General features: G+C 51.3%; 9 protein-coding genes across 9 annotated transcripts; 4 read left to right on the top strand and 5 right to left on the bottom strand.

Annotated features, from left to right (window-relative positions):
* Positions 1 to 512: 512 nt before the first annotated feature.
* GT037_002968 (actin) lies at positions 513 to 1,992 on the bottom strand (the record flags this gene model as incomplete). Its single annotated transcript, XM_038928015.1, has 5 exons — positions 513 to 743; positions 793 to 1,564; positions 1,618 to 1,648; positions 1,726 to 1,788; positions 1,929 to 1,992. The coding sequence occupies 5 exons, from the start codon at positions 1,990 to 1,992 to the stop codon at positions 513 to 515; spliced, it is 1,161 nt and encodes a 386-aa protein (XP_038789293.1).
* A 1,091-nt stretch (positions 1,993 to 3,083) lies between these two features.
* On the top strand, positions 3,084 to 3,767 carry GT037_002967 (fes1-domain-containing protein; the record flags this gene model as incomplete). The annotated part of the gene is made up of 2 exons (XM_038928014.1): positions 3,084 to 3,482; positions 3,534 to 3,767. The coding sequence occupies 2 exons, from the start codon at positions 3,084 to 3,086 to the stop codon at positions 3,765 to 3,767; spliced, it is 633 nt and encodes a 210-aa protein (XP_038789292.1).
* A 205-nt stretch (positions 3,768 to 3,972) lies between these two features.
* On the bottom strand, positions 3,973 to 4,506 carry GT037_002966 (uncharacterized protein; the record flags this gene model as incomplete). Its single annotated transcript, XM_038928013.1, has 2 exons — positions 3,973 to 4,284; positions 4,336 to 4,506. The coding sequence occupies 2 exons, from the start codon at positions 4,504 to 4,506 to the stop codon at positions 3,973 to 3,975; spliced, it is 483 nt and encodes a 160-aa protein (XP_038789291.1).
* A 296-nt stretch (positions 4,507 to 4,802) lies between these two features.
* GT037_002965 (p-loop containing nucleoside triphosphate hydrolase protein) lies at positions 4,803 to 8,643 on the top strand (the record flags this gene model as incomplete). The annotated part of the gene is made up of 2 exons (XM_038928012.1): positions 4,803 to 5,018; positions 5,116 to 8,643. The coding sequence occupies 2 exons, from the start codon at positions 4,803 to 4,805 to the stop codon at positions 8,641 to 8,643; spliced, it is 3,744 nt and encodes a 1,247-aa protein (XP_038789290.1).
* Positions 8,644 to 8,751: 108 nt separating this feature from the next.
* Positions 8,752 to 10,384, bottom strand: GT037_002964 (sugar transport protein 4; the record flags this gene model as incomplete). The annotated part of the gene is made up of 2 exons (XM_038928011.1): positions 8,752 to 10,185; positions 10,244 to 10,384. The coding sequence occupies 2 exons, from the start codon at positions 10,382 to 10,384 to the stop codon at positions 8,752 to 8,754; spliced, it is 1,575 nt and encodes a 524-aa protein (XP_038789289.1).
* Positions 10,385 to 11,497: 1,113 nt separating this feature from the next.
* Positions 11,498 to 12,837, top strand: GT037_002963 (s-adenosyl-l-methionine-dependent methyltransferase; the record flags this gene model as incomplete). The annotated part of the gene is made up of 2 exons (XM_038928010.1): positions 11,498 to 11,796; positions 11,847 to 12,837. 2 exons carry the CDS (start codon positions 11,498 to 11,500, stop codon positions 12,835 to 12,837), a joined length of 1,290 nt encoding a protein of 429 aa, XP_038789288.1.
* A 3,638-nt stretch (positions 12,838 to 16,475) lies between these two features.
* On the bottom strand, positions 16,476 to 19,015 carry GT037_002962 (pap2-domain-containing protein; the record flags this gene model as incomplete). The annotated part of the gene is made up of 8 exons (XM_038928009.1): positions 16,476 to 16,687; positions 16,751 to 17,054; positions 17,114 to 17,595; positions 17,751 to 17,892; positions 18,056 to 18,134; positions 18,230 to 18,683; positions 18,733 to 18,922; positions 18,968 to 19,015. The coding sequence occupies 8 exons, from the start codon at positions 19,013 to 19,015 to the stop codon at positions 16,476 to 16,478; spliced, it is 1,911 nt and encodes a 636-aa protein (XP_038789287.1).
* A 415-nt stretch (positions 19,016 to 19,430) lies between these two features.
* GT037_002961 (ring finger protein) lies at positions 19,431 to 20,900 on the top strand (the record flags this gene model as incomplete). The annotated part of the gene is made up of 3 exons (XM_038928008.1): positions 19,431 to 20,585; positions 20,649 to 20,661; positions 20,707 to 20,900. 3 exons carry the CDS (start codon positions 19,431 to 19,433, stop codon positions 20,898 to 20,900), a joined length of 1,362 nt encoding a protein of 453 aa, XP_038789286.1.
* A 363-nt stretch (positions 20,901 to 21,263) lies between these two features.
* On the bottom strand, positions 21,264 to 21,982 carry GT037_002960 (uncharacterized protein; the record flags this gene model as incomplete). The annotated part of the gene is made up of 2 exons (XM_038928007.1): positions 21,264 to 21,471; positions 21,588 to 21,982. 2 exons carry the CDS (start codon positions 21,980 to 21,982, stop codon positions 21,264 to 21,266), a joined length of 603 nt encoding a protein of 200 aa, XP_038789285.1.
* Positions 21,983 to 21,985: the final 3 nt, after the last annotated feature.

The following is a 21,985-nucleotide window of genomic DNA, read 5'->3' as shown; positions in this document are numbered from 1 at the left end:
TGCCGGTGCTCAATTTCCGCGCTAGCAGGGGTATCCAACCACCTGTCTCCAGGTCTGTACACCGTTACTCTAGTCGAACTGCAGACACAAACCAGACGCGTCTCAATTATGGCTGAACTGTTTATTTGTATGCATGCAAACTTGTTCTGAGATGGACACGTGCTCACGAATGGATAGTCACTGAGACCGTCTTCACGTTATCACATTATTATCATCGATGACCACAAGTTGTAAGGGATATGAAAGTGTCCATAGGCTCTAAGCTACAATCTTAAGATCCTTACTACACCTTCGTGTGAGCTCAAGCTCCTCCATAACTCAAACACCCAACCATTGGCCCGCTGTGCTATTTTGTGGACAATCGACATGTGTAAAACCCCGGGATAACAAGGCGCCAATACAAGGATGCCCCCGCTACTAGGCTTGTCATGATTTCGAGAACCGTACGCAGGAACACGCTAGGAAGAAAACCGTCAGTCGATGAATCGTTCGGACGCATGACTGCCAGTACCTTAGAAGCACTTGCGGTGGACGATGGAGGGACCGCTCTCGTCGTACTCCTGCTTTGAGATCCACATCTGCTGGAAGGTGGAGAGCGAAGCAAGAATGGAACCACCGATCCAGACGGAGTACTTGCGCTCCGGGGGAGCGATGATCTTGACCTTCATCGAGGATGGGGCGAGGGCGGTGATTTCCTTCTGCATACGGTCGGAGATACCGGGGTACATGGTGGTACCACCAGACTAGTTGCTGTTAGCTGTGTGCTTTGCAGGATTGTAGCGTGTAACATACCATGACAATGTTGCCGTACAGGTCTTTCCTGACGTCGACATCGCACTTCATGATGGAGTTGAAAGTGGTGACGTGGATACCACCGCTCTCAAGACCCAAGACGGAAGGCTGGAAGAGAGCCTCAGGAGCACGGAAACGCTCGTTGCCAATGGTGATGACTTGACCGTCAGGAAGCTCGTAGGACTTCTCCAAGCTGGAGGACTGGCTGGCGGTCTGGATCTCCTGCTCGAAGTCGAGAGCGACATAGCAGAGCTTCTCCTTGATGTCACGGACGATTTCTCGCTCGGCAGTGGTGGAGAAGGTGTAACCGCGCTCAGCCAAGATCTTCATGAGGTAGTCAGTCAGATCACGACCAGCCATGTCGACACGGGAAATGGCGTGGGGAAGAGCGAAACCCTCGTAAATGGGGACAACGTGAGTGACACCGTCACCGGAGTCAAGAACGATACCGGTGGTACGTCCGGAGGCGTACAGGGACAGGACGGCCTGAATGGAGACGTAGAAAGCGGGAGCGTTGAAGGTCTCGAAAACAATCTGTGTCATCTTCTCACGGTTGGACTTGGGGTTGATGGGAGCCTCGGTGAGCAGGACGGGGTGCTCCTCGGGGGCAACACGCAGCTCGTTGTAGAAAGTGTGATGCCAGATCTTCTCCATGTCGTCCCAGTTGGTAACGACACCGTGCTCAATGGGGTATCGCAGGGTCAGGATACCACGCTTCGACTGTGCCTCATCACCAACATATGAGTCCTTCTGGCCCATACCAATCATGATACTATGTGTTGTTAGATGGCGGATTGCGTGGGAATTACGGGAGTTTCATCGTACCCATGGTGACGCGGTCGGCCGACGATGGAAGCTGCGAGCTGTCAGAAAGTGCTCTCGAATCGCGCTTGATGCAGCCTTGGCTGATAAGGCGGAGATGGAGGTACTTACGGAAGACTGCTCGGGGCGCATCGTCACCGGCGAAACCGGCCTTGCACATACCCGAACTGTCAACTGTCAGCTCAAGCTCGTTTCATCTCTGCCCCTTCGCGCGCTGCTGTGGACGGATTCGTCGCGGCTCGGATAAGGCGAGGGCGCGGATAGCCCCTCCACAGCAGGGATGGCGGTGTTGGGCTTCGGCGGTGCCAACTCACCCATTGTCGATGACGAGGGCTGCGACTTCCTCTGTAGTAGGCAATAGAGGTTAGCAGAGCTCATTGAGATAGAGAGTAGGGTGGACGGCGATGGTTAGGACACGGGGCGGTAGGGGTGGAGCTTGCTTACCCTCCATGTTGATTGATTAGGGTGAGATTAGAGTAGACGTGGAGTTGTAGAAGGGTGTCTGTGTAGAGTCGCTGGAGCAATTGAGCGTCAGTGTTTAAGCTCAGAGATGCAGCTAGCGGTGAAAAAGTAAAAAGGGTACGGAGGTGTTCGGGGAGCTTACAAGTTCGGCGGCGGTGTTGAGGTTGAGGTTTCTGGTGCGCAGAGGCAAGAACTGGGTGTGCTAAATAAGCGGGTCGGCCTTGCCCAGATTTAGCGGGGTGGCAGGAGCGCAGGCGCGAAGGAGGCTTTGCACGAACGGGCGGCTCCTAAAGGGGATTGTGTATAATTTCAGCGTTTGGGCAGTCGGCTCACGACGATCACAGCATTGGCTATCTTATATCTGTTGGCGGAATTGTGCAGCCTAGAGTCATCGTCTTCTGCCCTGGTGGTACGCACTTGGAGAGTACGCAAGCTCCCCGCCACAGCATGAAGAAAGCTGCTGTCGACGCACGTCAACTCTACCAGACCGCCAGGCAGCGGTGTTCAATCCTTGGCGTATAGCAATCATAGACACTCCACTAGGACCTACGTGTTCTCGACGGCGCGCTGTGAATGCATAAGTCGGGAGCAAGCACAAGTCAGTCCCCAGCCATCCGCAGCTGCTCACCGCCAACTCGCCATATCCCCGCCCATTCCGAATACGACGGGTGGTTGGTCACGTGTGCGGAGGGGCAGTCAACGTGCACCTAGCCAAACGAGCATTTGTAGCAGCAACTCAAGTCTCGATGCTAGCATGTCGTGATTATGTCATTTCAGGTCAACATCGAGAATTCACACAAACACGCCGTTTCCGTTGTGTTTGTCACGTTGACACCATGTGATTGATGGTGTTGACAGCTGCGTTGCTGTGTTGGGCAGCATGTCCCATGGAAGGTCCGCGAAGCTGCTGGTCATAAGGCCCGCCAAAATTATTCAATGTCTACACACCCCGCAGCCGTTTTCCTTCTTCACACAAGAAACCGCACACCAAACACATATCCGACAACATGAACGATCCAGGACTAAACAACCTCCTCAAATGGGGTATTCAAAACTCCGAGGCCTCGCGCACCGATGTCGCCGCCGCCGACCAACCGCCGCCACAACTCGACGCTGAGGCGCTGCAACGGCTCATGACTGGAGTGTCAGGTCCCTCGGATGCGCAATTGATGCAAGAAAGTATGCAAGTCATTCAAAACGAGGAGGCAGAACTGGAGCACCGGGTAACCGCATTCGACAACTTTGAGCAACTCATTGAGAACCTCGACAACGCGAACAACATCGAGAGCCTAGGACTGTGGACGCCTCTTGTGGAACAACTGGAGAACAAAGACGCTGAACTCCGACGCTACGCTGCATGGTGTTGCGGTACTGCCGTCCAGAACAACATCAGAACACAAGAACGGGTAAGTAGTCTTCAATCCTGCGCGCCTATGGGCCATGCTAACAGGTCTCAGCTCCTTGTAGTCGGCGCTATCCCTACCCTCGTTCGTATGGCAACCTCAGATGTCGAGAACAAGGTCCGCAAGAAGGCCATCTTCGCCCTTTCGTCATCCGTTCGCAACTTCCAGGCCGCGCTCGATGCCGCCGTTGAGCACATGCCTGCCGAGTTCAAGCCCCAACAAAAGTTGGACGCTAACGACATGGAATCAGTCGACGTTTTGATCAACAAACTTCGCGAAAGTGTATAACCGCATCGGATCTGGATTGCATTGGGTTGGCGTTACGGTACTTGGAATGTCAGCATGAAACGGCGCATAGAGGGAAAAAGGTTGAACATAGGGGACGGGCGGAAGACATACCCGAGATTTGACGAAGGAACGCTTGGGCACATGATCCCATAGTTCATCACGTCGAGCATTGCATAGACTAAAGCAATACGAATTCGGCGACCTCTTATATGACCCCCAGCACAAGACCAATCAGCTCGCTGAATGCTTCTCTTCCAACCATGCTCTTGTCCAATCCCATACCAACCACAACCATTCTGGTTTCCCTGTCATCGCGCTGTTTGATAGCACTGGCAATCTGTGTCGCGAGCGTTTGTCCAAGAACATCAAGCTCCGCTATCGTACCGCCAAGTATATTTGTAGCCGTGAGATGATGCATAGGAAGGAGGTCTGAGTTGGGATCGTCTTCGTCGCGTTCAAGCGAGGCATTCGAAGTCATCGAAGCATCGGTTGCAGAGATATCGAGAGGTACATGTACCTAGGCAGTATCAGCAAACGTCATCACGATGTATAGTATAAATGAGCATACCCAATGTGCTAATCGTCCATTTTGCGTGACAGTGATGAGAATCTTGTCCGCAAAATTGACCGTCGTTGCTGTGGTTTTTATACTCTTGATTATCGAGGTGGACGTGCTGGTACGCGCTGGGTATGGGGTAGGCGTCACGGTATAGTCGTCTGAAGTGGTGGGTGCTGCCATTGCGTTTGTGTTCGTGCGGTGGTATGTCTGGTGCAGAGGGGCAGCTGCGACCGTAAAAGTATCACGCTGGAGTGCGGGCTTAGTGCTTTGTGTTCGCCAACTACCGAGAATGTATGCGTGCTAGTAATATGGTGATTTGAGCTGCTCTTGTGTGCCTCGTTGTTTGTGTTGTTGCGTCTCTGGCCAACAGCCCACTCAACTTGCGCGGGAGTGATGCGGAGTTCGCCCGCTAGCGTCTGATCCCCACCAAAAACTTTCGGGCGCCGCGAGCAGTCCTCGACGCCGCAACCACCAAAATGCCCAAGTTTGTGCCGCGACAGCGAAAACACAAAGTTTTGGCCCGTCGCAAGACGCCGGCGAACGATGCCACTACCGACGCCAATGCGACCGAGATTCTGCCCCAGGAGGAGCAAGAGCGCGCTCAGAAAAAGGCTGCGCTCAAGGATGAGCTCACACGAGAGTCACAGGGCAAGATGAGCGGCAAGAAGAAGAAGCGCCTCGACAAGTACATTGTACGTCGAGACACCGTCTGGAGTGGCTTGCAACACTTTTTGCGGCCACATCGCGTTGGGATTGCCGTGTGAAGAACTTCAGGACTAACTTTTGCAGGACACAAAACTCAAGAAAGAAGAGAACCTTGAACTTCTAAAGAAGCTCGCATCCCAAAAGGTCGACACCAGCTTGTTCCAAAGCTCCAAGAAGCTTGGTCGAGGGGCGGATACCAAGAGAGAGGCACTGAGGCGGGCGCTGGCCGAGAGTAGAGCCGGCATAGATGTAGAAAAGAACGAGGGCATGATTCTTGAGAAGCGCGACTTCAGGGAAGTCAAGGACGACAGCTCCGACGACGATGACGACGACGACGATGAACAAGCACCGGCATCTGCTTCGAAACCAACCGTACGACAACCCTCGCAAACAGCGCAATCCGACGCGCCCTTACAAGAACGCGCACCGTCACCGTCACCCTCCGAGCCTGAAATCGACGTCTCTCAACCGACTACGGGAATCTTTGCGGCCCCAAGGCAGACTGGTGGACTCTTTGGAAGCGGCCTGAAGAGGCCTTTAGAGGTTGACGAGTCAGGCAAACCCGTCATACAAGTAAGAAAGCGCAGGAAAGGTCAGAGCAACAAACCTGTCGTGGTTGAAGATGAGGTAGCATGGGAGGGCTTCAGCTCGGGTAGTGAGAACAACGAGCAGGATGATGAGGACGAGTCAGAGCCTTCTGGTGCTGAGTCTGAAGACTCTGGCTCAAACTCTGAAGAAGAAGCATCAACTTCAGGATCCGAAGCGTCAGACGAATCTGGAGACTCTGAAGACTCGGAGGACGACAGCGATGAGGATAGCGACACAAGTCCTGACGAGGAAAACAAGGTCGCAAAGAAGGAAAGGGCATCAGCTTTCAAAGCATGGGCCACGCAGCAAAGGAATGAGCAAGTAGGATTTACCCCGACAAACCAACTTTCTTACGCACCGATTCCCGCCAATTTCAAACCTCGAGCTCCCGAGCAAGATCCTCTACCCCCAGAACTCGAGACGAAAACTGCGACCGACGGGATACGGAAGGCCTTCAGCGTCAACGTCGAACGATCGTCCGAGATACAGGAATCAAGATTGAAGCTTCCCATTGTAGCGGAAGAACAGAAGATTATGGAGGCTATACACAACAACGACGTGGTGGTAGTTTGGGGTGCCACCGGTAGTGGTAAGACCACGCAGGTGCCCCAGTTTCTCCTAGAGTCTGGATATGGAGCACCAGATGGCCCCACACCTGGTATGATTGGAGTCACGCAACCACGTCGTGTAGCTGCTGTCAGTATGGCCAAACGTGTTGGTGATGAACTTGGTGACCAAAGTACGAAAGTCGCGTACCAGATCCGATTCGATACGTCAACGAGTGCCAAAACCGCTATCAAGTTCATGACTGATGGTGTGTTGCTGCGAGAGATCACCCAAGACTTTGTACTGACAAAGTATTCTGCGCTTGTCATCGATGAAGCTCACGAGCGCAGTGTGAACACCGACATTCTCATTGGCATGCTCAGCAGGATAGTGGATCTCCGCGCACAGATGGTCAAGGAAGACCCAAAGAATAAACCTCTGAAGCTGATCATCATGTCTGCTACTCTACGCATTTCGGACTTCACGGAGAATAAACGCCTGTTCAGAAGCGAGCCACCTCCTCTGATCAAAGCAGAGGGTCGTCAGTATACTGTTGTAAACCACTTCTCACGTCGCACACAACGAGACTATGTTGAGGAGATGTATCGCAAGGTGTGCAGGGGTCATCGAAAGCTGCCAAAGGGCGGAATGCTTGTCTTCCTTACTGGTCAGAACGAGATCTCGCAACTCGCGAAGCGATTGAAGGAAGCCTTTCCTTCCACACAGGGGCGGGAGGTGAAGGCTGGCAAAGTCGTGATCTCTCCGGCAGAGACGCCGCTAGAAGCAGAAGACATTGAGCTAGGTGGGCAGGCCGAAAGCCAGGACTACTTAGACGATGATGGTTCGGATTCGGAAGGCTCTGTAATCATGGGACTTGATGATGAGGACGACAAAGAATTCGAGATCGAGGACGAAAAACCGGAGGAGACCGTCATGAATGTCCATGTTCTACCTCTTTACTCCCAGCTGCCCACAAATCAGCAGCTGCGGGTGTTTGAGCCACCTCCCGATGGTTCTCGTCTAATTGTCCTTGCTACAAACGTCGCAGAAACCAGTTTGACGATACCTGGTATCCGCTACGTATTTGATTGCGGAAGAGCCAAGGAAAAGAAGTACGATCTCATTACTGGCGTTCAAAGCTTCGAAGTAGGATGGATTAGCAAAGCCAGCGCCAACCAGCGATCAGGTCGAGCCGGCCGAACCGGTCCTGGTCACTGTTATCGCTTATACTCATCGGCCGTGTTCGAGCGAGACTTTCATGAGTATGCAGCTCCTGAGATCTCACGAACACCCCTGGAGGGCGTAGTGCTGCAGTTGAAGAGCATGGGCGCACCTGTTGTCAACTTCCCTTTTCCAACATCACCAGATAGGGAGAGTCTGCAAAAAGCTGAGAACCTGCTCTCGTATCTGGGGGCACTATCTCTGGACGGCAAGGTTACCAAGCTTGGTCACGAACTTTCGTTGTATCCTCTCAATCCGCGATTCGCTCGTATGGTCGCTATGGGTGTTGCGCAGAACCTCGCAGCTGAGACCATCGCACTGGTAGCGGCTTTGTCTGTGCCGGAACTCATTGTGCCGGAAAACAATCTGGGTCTTCGTGAGCCAACTAGAGACCCTGACGCCATTCGTACAGATCAGGACAACATCGAAGCCGAAGAGCGCTCACGGCTGCGCAAAGCTTACAACGCGGCTCAGGCTAAAATGAGCATCAACGCGAAGCAGAGTGATTGCATCAAGCTCAGTAACGCAATCTGTGCCTACGCATACGAGCCTGACGCGCACCGATTCTGCGAAGACATGTTCCTCAATCCCAAATCCATGAATGAAGCTAGCCAGCTCCGTCACCAGCTCACCAATATCGTTCGTGCACATCGACCTACCGCCATCGGAACGTACAACCCAAAACTTCCAGCACCTTCAGAGCGAAATATTAATCTCCTTACTCAGATATGCGCGGCAGGCTTCATCGACCAGATTGCTATGCGCGCTGATCTTGCTCCTGTACCTCCTGAGCTTCCGAGGAAGCCAAAGACTGCCATCGATGTGCCATACGTCACGCTATTTTCCTCACAATTAGAGCGTTCGGACGATCCACATTCGAAATACGTCTTCTTGCACCCATCTTCTATACTTGCGCGTACGCCACCAGCGAAGATGCCAGGATATATAATCTACTCGCATCTCCAGCGCGCGGCAACATCCACGATTACTGGCAGTCGGACACCGAAGACGCGCATGCATCCTTTAACACCTGTTACGAGGCCACAGATTATCAATATTGCGCTCAACACACCGTTACTACAAGCAAGTAAGCCGAAGGGTAAGATTGTAGAGATTAGTAAGGATAAGCGGGAGTGTGAGGTCGAGATGAGCCTGATGGGTGAGAAGGGTAGCCAAGGATGGGGTTTGGGCATTAGAAAGGTGGTGCAAAGAAAAGAGCCTGGCGGACGATATGTTATTGAGCGAATACTTGGTTGAGGATAAATCGTGACGGAGCGTAACAATATATTGAGATACCCGACAAACGACTTCGCACCTATACCTACACACTCTTGACGGTTGTCTACACGTTCACCGTACACTGATCTAATCCCTCGACACACTTGTCTCAGCAGCAACCTTCTCATTTTGAAATACAGCAACTTCCTTCTCCACGCTGCTCCTCCCCATGCCCTCATCATCGTGCCTTGCAGCGCCCACACATTTGTAACTACTAAACTTCCTCGCAGGTAGCTTAGCCTCAAACATCTCATCAATCTCTTCTAATGTCCTATTCTTGACCTCAGGAAGGAAGAAGAACACCCATGTAGCAGCAATTGCACAAGACGGCGCCCAAATGAAACCATATCTTGGCCCCCAATTCATAGACTGCGGATTGATAAAGTATGGTGCGGTAAATGTAGTGAGCCATGCGCCCACGAAACCGGCACTGGCAGCTAGACCGAATGTATGGGAGCGCAGACGCTGATTAGGGAGTTCGCCACCGGAGAGCCAGGCGTAAGTTGATATCATGCCGTTGTAACTGAACATGTAGATGGCGGTTAGACCAACTGTAACTTTCCCGGTTGACTTTGCGTTGGGCGCTTGGTGATATACGACGGCGATGATGAGTTGGAGGATGCCGCAGACAAGTAGGCCGGTCATGAGAAGCACGCGCCTGTTTCCGTAACGTACCACGATGAAGGAGTTTGCGATGAAGGCCACTATGCTGATGGCGGACAGGACGTTGGACATGGCGAATGGATCGGACACCTTTGCCATCTGGAGAAAGTATGCTTTGTATGCGATGATGAACATGGAGCCCGACGCTGCTTGGAGTAAGACGGCGAAGACGGCGAGGAAAGTACGGCGGCGATCGATGGGGTTGCTGAACATGTCAAGCCATCCTATGCCAGAACTTGTCTCTTTTTCCTTCTCAATGGCTGCTAAAATGGCGGACGCCTCTGCTCGAGAATCGTGGCGCGCAGGGCGAAGCCATTCGAGGGCTTTTACGCCTTCTTCGAAACGACCTTGAAGGATCAGCCAACGCGGGCTCTCCGGAATGAACCATATCGTGCAGATAATGATCAGGGGAAATACGTAGATAAGACCAAGCGGGATAAGGTAGGCGGATTTGTCTGGTCGTTTCGCGGTGGCCCAGTCAATGATGGTGCCAATCAGTGTCCCGAAGGAGACGAAGAAGTTGAAACCTGTCAGAAAAACGCCACGAAGTTCCGCCGTACTGCTCTCTTGCAGGTATAGCTGTGAGAAGGTCATGAAGTAGCCGTTCGCGAGACCAATGATGAGACGACCAGCGTAGAGGGCTCCGATGTTTTCCGTAGCCATCATCATGATATTGGCTATAAAGCAAGTAATGCAAGCCGCGACCAGACACATGCGTCGTCCAAAGCGTGTGGATGGAACACCAGCAGTAGCGGAGCTGATGAAAGCTCCCAGTGTCATAAGAGAGGAGATTAGCTGCTGTCTTTCTGTATCAATATTCCATCCCGTAGGTGTCTTGTCGGTTTGATATCCGAATACCTAATGTCAGCAGTGAGCCATCAACCCCAAGGAAGGAAGTCATTCAATTGTTTCGTACCTTGAGAAACCCGACCATAGCCTGCAAGCCTCCAATCATACCGAAATCGAACCCATACTGGAACGGGCTAAGGATCACAACACCACACGCAAGGAACAAGCGCGAGTGGTCGCGCCACGTGTAACCATTGTTATCAGACATGGTCAAAAAGTTTGTGGATGAAAACAGGGCAAGACAGGTGGGAAGCTAGGTTCTCCTACAGCGGGAGCGTGGTTGAAGCGACGCCATTCGTTTTGCCTTATACCACGAAGATCATTTGCCCAGTGTGGGCTGAATGCAAGCAGCGACTTTACCCATCTGCCGATACAAGTTATTGCCAAGTCCTCTGTGCAGATAGGCCTGAGTTGTGCGACCCCACAAGTCAGATGGCTCTCCGCTCGTTTAGAGCCAATAGTGGAAGGTACTTGGCGACTTGTGCATCTGTACATGTGGGGAAGAGTTGTGTGGATAGAAGGATGGGTAGTCGGTGGTTTTGTGCCTGAGACTGATCATGTCTTTGTGTGCTTTGCAGAAGATTACGGACTATATGGAGCCAGGTTGTCCGATATAATCAGAGCGATGAATATTTGCCTGCAGTTTGCGAGTTGTTCAGCATGAAGCACTGGACAGCAGTCTTCACCTCCGAGGTCTGGAAATAGTCATCCGTGTGTGGCTGGGCCAAGGAAACACAGTTGTTCATGATGAAAGTCGGTATCACAGTACCGTGAAGCAGGTGGATACAGTTGGGTTAGCAACACGCGCTATGAAAAGCAATTGGATACATGTGAGCTGGAGAAGTATGGGGTGCGGGATAGTGGTTGGAGAGTGTGGGTCAGAACGGCTGTTGCGCGGGGAAATTAAAGCTTAGCCATACGGCGTGTTGAGTGGCACCGCGCAGCTGCCAAGGGAACTATACAAGGACGCCGTCTTGCGTGTGTTTGCATATGCAGGCGTCAGTATGCAGCCAGGGTGAGATATATCGCGGATTGTCAAAGAAGGATCCGTGGTAAGCCTTGGAAAAGTGCGACGGCGTACGTACTCAGAATGTACAACCGTTATCCTGCATTTGTTGCCCACAGGCACTGGACGTTTTTCTCAATTTGGTCATGGATTTTTTTTTTGAAGAAAGAACAAGTACTGCTGCCACTGTACGCAGCAATACCCGAATGTATTGTTACCATGCTGAAACTTGACTACGGCGCAATGCTAGCAGACCAAATGAGCGCAACGCTATGTTAGTGTGGCCGCGAGTCCACCCCACCATGTCACCTCAATATGCCACGCATAACAACATCACTCATCCGCAAGGCGCGCGCGATAGACGCTCTTCTTCCTGCTCTTCTTGCGCCGTGTCGCGAACTACAGGCCGCCCAGAACGAGCTGCGATGGCTCCGCGAACACGTCGAGAAAGTCGCGAAAGCGCGTCGCGCCAAAGGAGACACAATAGCTAAGGCTTCTTTGCTACGGCAGCTGGTCAGAGAAAGAGCCGCTGGAAAACCACTACAGTATCTGTTGGGCACGGAATACTTTGGCGACCTGGAGATACGCTGTAGGCCTGGTGTCTTGATCCCAAGGTACAGCATACTACGACTTCGAAGGGATTCATGCCTGACAAAGCGAACAGAGCAGATACAGCCGCGTCAGTCACACATCTCACCAGTCTCCTACGGAATGCCCAAAATCTTCCTCCGGAAATACGCGTACTTGACCTTTGCACCGGCACCGGCTGTATACCCCTCCTCTTCCACCACGAGATATCCTCGGCGTCGAATAGCATAAACCTACGTGTTCTGGGTGTCGACATCTCGGAGAAGGCCCTACGTCTTGCGAGACACAACCTTCAAAGACTACGCAAGATGCGACAACTTCAAGACAATGGACCATGGGACTTCCTACAAGCCGACATCATGGTCAATCCCTTCTCAGATCAGACTGAAGGCGTCTTATCGCTAATAGCTGCCCTCAACTTCAACAAAATGCCGTCTTTCTGGGATATTCTCATTTCAAACCCACCGTACATCTCGCCGTCGGCCTTCTGGGAAACGACCACGCGCTCGGTGCGCGGTTTCGAACCGAAGCTCGCGCTAGTACCTCCCCACAAGCTCAAGCAGACAGACATAGAGCAAGGCGATGCCTTTTACCCGCGGCTGCTTGGCATTGCCAGAGATGTGGAAGCCAAAGTTGTCCTGCTTGAAGTTGCCGACCTGGAGCAAGCGCTTCGCGTAGCACAGCATGCACGCAATCTAGACATCTTCGACGGCGTTGAAATATGGCGGGAACAACCCGATGCTAGCGGCGACGCTGAAAGTGAACAAGACTTTGCAGTTATTGGACAAGGCAACGCCCGATCCGTCCTCTGCTGGCGTGATCGTGGGGCATACTGGCTTGGCAAGATTGCGCCCTTGGCTTCATCAAACGAAGATGCCGATCGCCTCTTTCGAAGCTCATTCGTCAAAGTGAAGGACGCAGAAGAAAAGGCTACAGAGGTCATCAACAGGAAACGGTTGGAACCACGGTTTGATATGGAAGTCGTCTCTGGGGCTGAACACAGTGCTACCCCTCTTCGCCGATGTCCTGATGATAGGCGAATGTCGGATCACTCGAAGACCAGATGAGCAAAGTGCAAGTCAAGCGCCTTTTCCTCCTCAGCGTCTGTGGACCGAGGTACTGTCTTCTCTAGATTGAGCGGATCTCAATCTGCCTATCTCCATGTCGACCCCGAGCGTCAAATCAACAAGGATGTCAACGAACCCTTCGACTTACCTCAGTCTCCCACATCATTACATCTCAGACTTCCACCAGCACACTGTTGGGCTGCTAGATGGTCCGTCACTTCACCCACCAACCCGGCTTACGAAGCACAGTTCAAACGTTTTGATAGGATCTCAAGAGATATAAATCCTTATGACCAGGACAAATGTCTAGACTAACAGCATGTTTGAGATCCACTGGCGTCTGTGTGGAGATTCTGGTACTGATAAGAGTTCGAACTACGCTCTTCTCTTCCGAATGGTGCCTAACAATCAAAGGTACATTAGATGCATTCACTGCAACTTTCGTCTAGAAAAAAACTATAAAAAGGACCGTGTATCCATCTCAGCTGAATTTCACATCCGTCTGGGAAGAGGTATGCTACGGCGTATGCGGCAGAGGAAGTGCAGTTCGGTTTCGTGGGTACTAAGTCATTTCACAACGACGATTTCAGGACTGTAGTGACAAAACTCAGATCTTAACATTGACCACGATATTTGGACAGTACACGGTCAAATGAAAGTAATGCTTAATAACGCTACAAAAACACGAAGGAACCATAAAAAAACAAAGGATATCTTCGATATCCGCACTCTGGACAATACCAAGCACATATTGAGGTCAAATGCGTTGTGGGTGCTTTCTCATTCCAGCAAAGGAGCCTTCTCTTCCATAACTGTAGCCGTACAGGGTGCGAGTTTCGCTATCCTGTGATATATTAAGCTACACAACAATGCGGACATGACTGTCCATGGCATGACTTGAAATATGACGGTATGTAAATCTCCGCCCAAGAGAAAGCCCACAGCGACGCCAGACGTTATGCCGGCGAGAAGAAAGTGGTCTTGGCACTGGTCGCCTACGCTCATCCGATAGATAACGGTAGACGCGGTGAAGAATGCGACAGTTGAAGCAGCCATGTGGTTAAAGCACATGGCGCTTGTTTCCGGATGTATCGTTGATGTTATGAGCCATGATGGCCACTTGTGGCGACCAAGATCGAGTGCTGCTATTGTGTCGACGAGAAAGCTCGTTAAGAGTGCAGTGTAGAATAGGCAGTGGTGTAGCCATGTAGTGGGTCTGAGTGTGGAATTGTGCGGGCCATCACCACAATGCAAGCAGCATAGATGCAGTCTGCTCATGCCGAATAGAAGGAAGACGCTCAAATAGTGATGACTGCCAGACGCAGCGGAAGACTTGCGCTTGGGTTTGGCGCTCCACCGTCACGGGGCTGGGGCTCGAGGGCTGATGGTGTGAGCTTGAAGATTCAATGATTGTACTCTTGCAGGTGAATGATGTCTTGTCCGTCATAGCAACCGTCGTCTTTTATACCCTCCTCATAACAAGAGCAAGATCTAGAAGGCTGAGAGGCTGGAAGGCTGACAGGCAAGGTGAAGGGTTGTTTGCCCTGTTGCGAGGAGCTGCATCAGGCTGAGGCGCAAGCTAGTTACCGGTGTGCGCTGGCCGTGTCCTTCACTATTCCTGACAAATAGCCACCAAGCATTCAGTTGTTCGCCTGACTCGATAACATGGCTATTGCATGAAAAGAGTGGCTGTGTTCATCAAGCAGCAGTTCTCTTCCTATCGTGCTACCAGTCGTAGTTTTGGCTCGCATCTTCTGCTATCTGCAGCGAATAGTGGCCGGACATGTAATTCCAATTCTGCCTCACTATCTGCACGAAGACACTGAAAGATGGCTGAGTCTAAAGCACAGCCGTGGTATTGTTTGCCTTCTCTCTTTTTCTGACCGTGATACTTCTCTCATCAAGCTCAGATAGCAACGTAGCGCTGGATCTTTTAGAGTCGATTCCCTTGGATTTTCTCCTTAAAATTTTCTCTAAACTCGGCATCTATGACATTCCCGACTTGAAGTGAACTGCAAAGTAAGTTCCGATCACCTACTCCCTGAAAACCCGCTAACCTGACTCTAGATACCATCAGCAGTAGCACCAGACTCTAACACACTGCATCGCACAGGCTCTTCGACAACTTTAAGCAATACGAAAATCGCTCTCCTGGAGATGAAATCTGCCAACAACACACTGTTTACAGATTTCCGTACGTTCTTTGCACCAGCACAAGAGAAGGAGCAGCACATAGGCGCTACATTTCACAAAGCTTCTAGCGAGAAGTCGACGTTTTATCATAATCCAAGGACCTTGGTGCTTCCTAAGACGATCTTTGTTTCTCTGGCGGTTCTAATCGTTCTTACGAATATCGTTGTCCCCGTCACAGCAATGAATAACCAGATATCAACGGCATCATACCCCGTCCAGAACACTCACGGCATTTCCATGGCTGATCTGACTCCTGGGTATCCCATGAGAGGGTTCTTAGTCAGTACAGGCACAATGACATTCGTCGTTGTCGGATACATGGTGGCTATGGCAAGTCAAATGCTCGGCCCGTTGATGGGCATAACCAGTGTATTGTGGTTCATTATGCGTAATGACGCGGCAATCCGACCCAGCCTTTCCTGGTTGTATGTATTCCGAGTTTTCTAATCCATTGCTGGACCTTGTTGACACTGTTTAACAGAGTTTTTGGCATTTGGTCCATCGCAACGATGATGTACCTTCGGTATCAAGCTCACCGAGTGACACTTGACAGGCTGTAAGTATCTACGAACAACATCAAAGTGAGCATATTGCTGACCACACTCAGATATGTACTGCTTACACTGATGTTTGCCGGGATCTGCCTCTGCATTGTTGCACTTGTACAAAAAGCTTCAATACAGAGCGGGCTCGTTACCGCCGTCCCTCCCTGTACTTCCTTTGCGGCTTACGCTGTGGCGTTTCTTTTTCCTGATCGTCGACAGCCTCTGCAAGAGTTTGTTGTCTGACCTATGTCCGCCCCTTGGCTTCGCTTTGGCTTTGCGGTCCCTCAATTTTTACCGTTCATCACTCAATGAATGAACCCCACAAGCTTTCGGCGAGTGAGCTACATTGTACATACCCCTTGCTCCTGCCGCATTGCTCAATCAACCTTGTAATGAGTAGATGATATCTTGTTTTAGTTACACGCAATTGCATCACCGTCAGTAAGATAGGGGAAACCCTTTTTGAATTGATCGATATCATACGGGATGGAGTGCGCATGTTCAATGTTTTCCTTCATGTTTGTCTTCTTACACCAAAGGTATATTTAGGAGGAGTCGCATGACATTTCCAGCTTCATATACATAGTATGGACACAGCCTACACGAGATGAATCAGCGCTTTTGACTCTATATCTTCTTTCTCTTGACCACGTTAAGTCAATCGACCTCATAGCCTAAACGCGACCGTGTGTTACGTGAAGTCAAAACGCCCATAACAAACATATGTATGACTTGTACAATATTCAACAAACACTCCTGTAACTCCTCGCTATATGTTTTGATCTTCCAAACCTTCGTTTCGATGTCCTGGCAATCATGGCATCTAAATGGAACATACCAGCTATATAAGCTGCGTTGCGGATTCGACACATGTGTCTTTCACAAAGCGTCTCAAGACACTTATGCAGAGAAGTGACCACCAGCAGAATCTTGGCCAGGGTTCGCCTGCTCGTAATTGAAGTGCTTGACAAAGCGGTAGTATGCCGAAGCAAGGAGTGCACCAAGTATAGGGCCAATCCAGTATATCCAGTGGTAGCTGACAAACGTTCGTGAAGCAACAGCAGGACCAAAACTGCGTGCGGGGTTAAGTGATCCACCCGTGAAGTAAACGCCTGTACAGTGTTAACTCCTTGAACCGGAAATGTTGCTCTACTTGAGTAAGAAGTATGACATACCACCCATCATGGCTACAAAAAGCGCCAGGCCAATACCGATTGGCGCAATGAATGTAGATTTACTCTTCTCGGCGGCTAGCATTAGAACGACGAACACGAGCTCGGCGGTCATGAACATCTCGATAAAGACACCTTGGGCGATGGAGGTACCGCCAGATAGTGAAGTGTTGACAACACCGATATCTCCTGGAAACATGCATTCGACGAGTCCACCGGCGCACATGCATGCGAGTAGCTGAGCAGGAAAGAGAAAGAGTGACCGTATAAAGGGAAGTTGACCGGCAATCACCATACCAATCGTTACCTGGAACGTGTCAGTATCATCTACCTTCCTCTCGTATGTACGAGTGAAAGAGTACGTACCGCAGGGTTGAACAGTCCTCCGCTGATCCGAAAAAAAGCCCAAACATTTACCAACAAACTGAAGCCATACACCAAGGCTGTGAAGATATTCTGCTGACTGCTCGTACCACCGTTGAGAATCGAACGATCGCTGGCTTGATTGGTGATCATGAGTTGACCAGAAAAAGCAAAGAAGAGGAACATGAAGGTGCCGACAAATTCTCCACTGGCTGCTACAATGTGGCCCTCAAGACTGCTGAGATGCTTCTTGGGTTCAGGAGCGGGTACGTCGTAATCTGATTCATTGCGTGGGAGCGGACTACTGTTACCGTTTTGGCTTCGGGAACGCCGGCGTGGTGGAGGCTTTGGCTCGCGGTAGGTGGACATGCGCGGCATTGTCGATTGGAGATTAAGGAAGAGGGTTTGAGAGCGAAAGGTCTTGATTTCGACAGGAAGCTGTGTAAGACAGATGGTAGAAGATATCGACGAAAAAAATGTCCATACTAAATGGACGGATACACCGTGGCTGGGGAACGCGTCCTAACGACGATCTAAAAGCAACTAACGGCCGCCGTTGTGCTATAGCGGTCAATCAATCAGGTTGACGAGATCTTGGTGTTAGTCAACGACACGGAGACGGAGGCATGACGATTGTGACGGAAGATGCGCGTCAAGGGTCCACATATAGTCTGAACCACTAAGTGTCGGGATCGCCGTTCATGAATGGAGAACTCCAACAAAGGCTGACTGAAGACGTGTCCTTGTAAAGAAGGCACCTGTTGTGATAGGGTTTCAGTATTCTATGGGGCAAGAATATGCCGTTGCACACGGGTGAAGCCTCCGCCCGCCTGACGTTGGTGGCTGGTTTTACATGTCATGACACGATGATTGGTGATTGATACTAGGGGCATGCTTGTGTGACGGCCGAGTTCTTGACAGTCGGAACTGGAATCGCAAAAAGACACTACGAGGTTGTCGGCGGCCCGCGGGAGCTAAAAAAAAGTCAAGAGGCTTGAGGAATGGTCCGCGTCCCGATGTGATTCTGTGGGTGCCGCACGTCTATTTGAGTATTGACAGATTCGCACGCTTATGAAAGCGCGGTACCATAGTAGTATATACAGAGATTTTAGGGCTTACCTGCTTTTCTTACCCTGAACCTGGAAGATCTGTCGTTTCCTCCGATCTTCCCAACGTGCCCAGCCAGAATCTACCAGGTCTTCTTGTATCACAAGATCTCTTACACGCAGCGTTCTCAAGACCCAGGTTTCGAGAGCCCACTCTATCCAGCCAGCTCTCCGCAGATATGTTGTGAAGGCGAACCAAGCCAGGGCGAAGATAGCTCCGGCAGCACATCCGACCACGACTTGTTTTGGTGTATGATAGCTCAAATATATCCTGCTTGCAGCTACAGCTCCTGCACAAGCCAATGCTAGGAGTGAAAGGAGGAAACGGCCACCCAGTGAGAAGGGCGTGTGGGTATCCGTCGGGTGGGGAACGTGTCGGAAGAGGAGAAACAGGCCTAGGGTAACGGAGAAGAAGGATACGAACTGGGCGTGTGAGGAAGGCATTCCGTAGCCCTTTCCATGCATCTCTGTCTAGTATCAGCACTACGCTTGGATAGTGTGCTTTTGTCGACTTACCCCGCGGCCGCTCTTCCTTGATGTATCTCTTCAGAACCCAGTTGAGCGCTTCGCACGCCATCTGGCCGGCAAACATGAGGAAGATCTCAATCTCGCGGTTGGACCATATCAGCGTCGCATAGACGACGCACAGTCCCTGGGGCACGAGAGCAAGCCATGCGCAGAGGTAGGAGATGCGGTCTGCGGGATTCTGGGAGCATTAGCTGAGCTCTTGCTGTCAGCACAATGAACAAACATAATGGACATGCGTCAGCGACAGTGACGCAAGTGGTGGAGCCTCCATAGCGACTTCACGTGGGAGGTGAAGCTTCCAGGGCAGTCAAGAGTGAAGGATGCACATGCAGTAGCTATGACGGCGCATTCCCGGCAATACCCTGTCGGCCTTGGCGTGGCGCATGCGAGATACCTCGGTGGTCCATTGGCTACGTTCCAATGCCAGTTGCGACGACCTAGTTCTTGACAGCATCTGTGCAATCTGAGTGATAGCAGTCCAGCGTCTGACTCACCATGGGCCTCTTCAAGGGGTCCTTTGCCTTTACGCGCTACCGATAGAAGACAGCCGCCACGCCCTTTCAGACTTTGTTGCGACCGCATTCAACTTATCTCCGCCCTCTCTCCGCTGTCGCCACATCCTTATACAACCCACTTGACGGGCGATACACAATCCCCCGAGACATCACCACCGTACCAATTTCACTATGGAAGACGAGCGCGCCGAAGAGCTCAGCACGCTGCAGTCCATCTACCCGGAGTTGGTTATCAGCGATAGCGACCCCTACTCTGCCACTCTTGAACTGCTCGTGGCGCCTACCAAGCCTTTGCCTATTACCTTCGAGCCACAGCAACATGTCGAACGACTTCCGTATCTACCCCCACTACGTCTCGAAATTATCCTACCCGCCGAGTATCCCGAACAAACACCGCCCGTAGTGAGGTTGTCTACGTTGCCATCGTGGCTAGGCCAGGACCTCCAGGCTACACTCACAGCAGAAGCAAACATGTTATGGGATGAGTACGGCGGAGGTAGCATTCTATTCGCCTATATCACCTCTTTACAAGAACAAGCCGAGAATGCCTTTGGTCTGGAGGGGCTTTCGCTATCCTCCTCTATGCGGAAGGAGCTCGTAGATTATAGTCGCCGGATGAAGAAGGAGCTGTTCGACAAAGACACGTTCGACTGCGAAGTCTGTCTCGAGCCAAAGAAGGGGTCAGCCTGCTACCGCATGGCCCGCTGCAGCCATGTCTTTTGCATCAATTGTCTCCAGGACTACTACAACAACTGTATAACCGAGGGGGACATCAACAACGTCAAGTGTATGTCCACCGAATGTGGTAGTAGTGGGAAGAAGAAGGACCGGCTGTTGTCGCCCAAGGAGCTGCTACAGATCCCTATAGCACGCGATCAAGTCGAGCGATATGCCAAGATCAAGCGGAAGAAAAAGATTGAATCTGACCCTAGCATCGTGTTTTGTCCACGCACATGGTGTCAAGGTGCCATGCGAACTACCAAATATCCCAAGATTACCGACGTAACTCAGATGGACGATTCGGATTCTGAAGCAGACGACGAGAGTCCAGCTCAGCAACAGGAAACCAACACTGAGCCTGGCCCGGAGAAGCGTGGAGTCGGCGTACGAGGTATGGATCGGTTACAGGTTTGCGAAGATTGCACACTCGCTTTCTGTGTTGTCTGCTTAGCGTCGTGGCACGGAGATTTCGTACGCTGCGAGCCACGCGATGCTACACAACTGACCGAGGAGGACCAAGCATCGCTCAACTTTATCATGAAGAACACCACACCCTGCCCGTACTGCTCTGTACCGTGCCAGAAGAGCATGGGATGTAATCACATGGTGAGTAATGTGCCTGCACAAGCTACAAGTGAACACATACTGATTTTGTACACCTATATTTAGACCTGCGCGCAATGTAAGTCGCATTTTTGTTATCTTTGCTCCGCGTGGCTCAACCCAGATCACCCATACGCCCATTTCAACGACCCCAAGAACAAGAACTGCTTCATGCGCCTCATGGACGGGGCCGAAGGCGACATGGGAAACGGCGCTGTGCAGTTTGGTGGTAGGAGAGGGGCTGAGCAAGCGGCGGAGTTCTGGGAGCAAGAAGCCCTGCGTATACAGATGCAAGAATTTGATGAATTCGTACGATAGCATAAATGGGTGAGTAATAGACCAGCACTTGCTGGAACGTAAGGCTAATGATAGAAATAAGAAACTAAATCCTATCCTTCCTGAACCATTGATGAATGCGAGTACCTACGCTTGCTGGACAACTTGCATTTGACTACAATGCGTCGTGCACTTTTAGAGGTGCTAGACTCCTACCAAAGAGCTTTAACAAATCGCTCAGCGTCTCGGAAACTCACGAGGGCATTCAGGGTAGACTTTGCACATACCGCTTTGGCAGCTCTCTCCTCGAGGACCTATTACATTACTATTATTACGGCTTCGTGCATAGAAACCTATATACTGCAGATCGGCCAATCTTCTGCACCGACATCCGTCTCTCACTTCTTAAGCCAAAGGCTTTGCGCCAGCCAGCTGTCCCGATCCAGCAATTACGACATCGCTCAATGGCTTGTCACCCTGCCCAGTCCTTGTCGCCTCAATCTGCTTTACTACATCCATGCCATCAAGTACTTCACCAAAAACGACGTGCTTGCGATCAAGATGGGGTGTGGAAGCGGTCAGGATGAAGAATTGCGAGCCGTTGGTGTTTGGGCTGTGGGATGATTAGCGATATCTTAATGATCAGCCGGACATGTAGCTTGCCCTGAATTCGCCATGCTCAAAAGACCAGGATGCGTATGCTTGAGCTCGAAGTTTTCGTCGTCGAACGAATCGCCTCCAAAGATGCTCGCGCTGCCGGTACCATCTCCATTCATGAAGTCACCACCCTGGATCATGAAGTTTGGGATAACTCTGTGGAAAGTGCTGCCCTTGTATCCGCCACGGTTGGATTCGCCAGTGCAGAACTGCCTGAAGTTCTCTGAAGTGGCTGGCACGACATCGAGGAACAACTCCATCTGGATGCGCCCAATCGGCTGGCCTCCAATTGCAATATCGAAGTACACAATCGGGTTATCGGGTGACCTGCGCGCCTTCACTGTCGCACCTTCTCCGGCCACTGGGATGTTTTGTTGTGTCGGCGCATTTGAGGCTGCGGGCTGTGATGGACGCGCCATCTCGGTCGATTGGCCGTCATTCTTCTCTTTGCTGCCGCAAATACCCATTGC

This window comes from Alternaria burnsii (assembly GCF_013036055.1).
Source record: "Alternaria burnsii strain CBS107.38 chromosome Unknown 746, whole genome shotgun sequence".
Lineage (NCBI taxonomy): Eukaryota > Fungi > Ascomycota > Dothideomycetes > Pleosporales > Pleosporaceae > Alternaria > Alternaria burnsii.
Note: the sequence above shows the minus strand (reverse complement) of the source record. Positions and strands in the feature narration are given on the sequence as shown.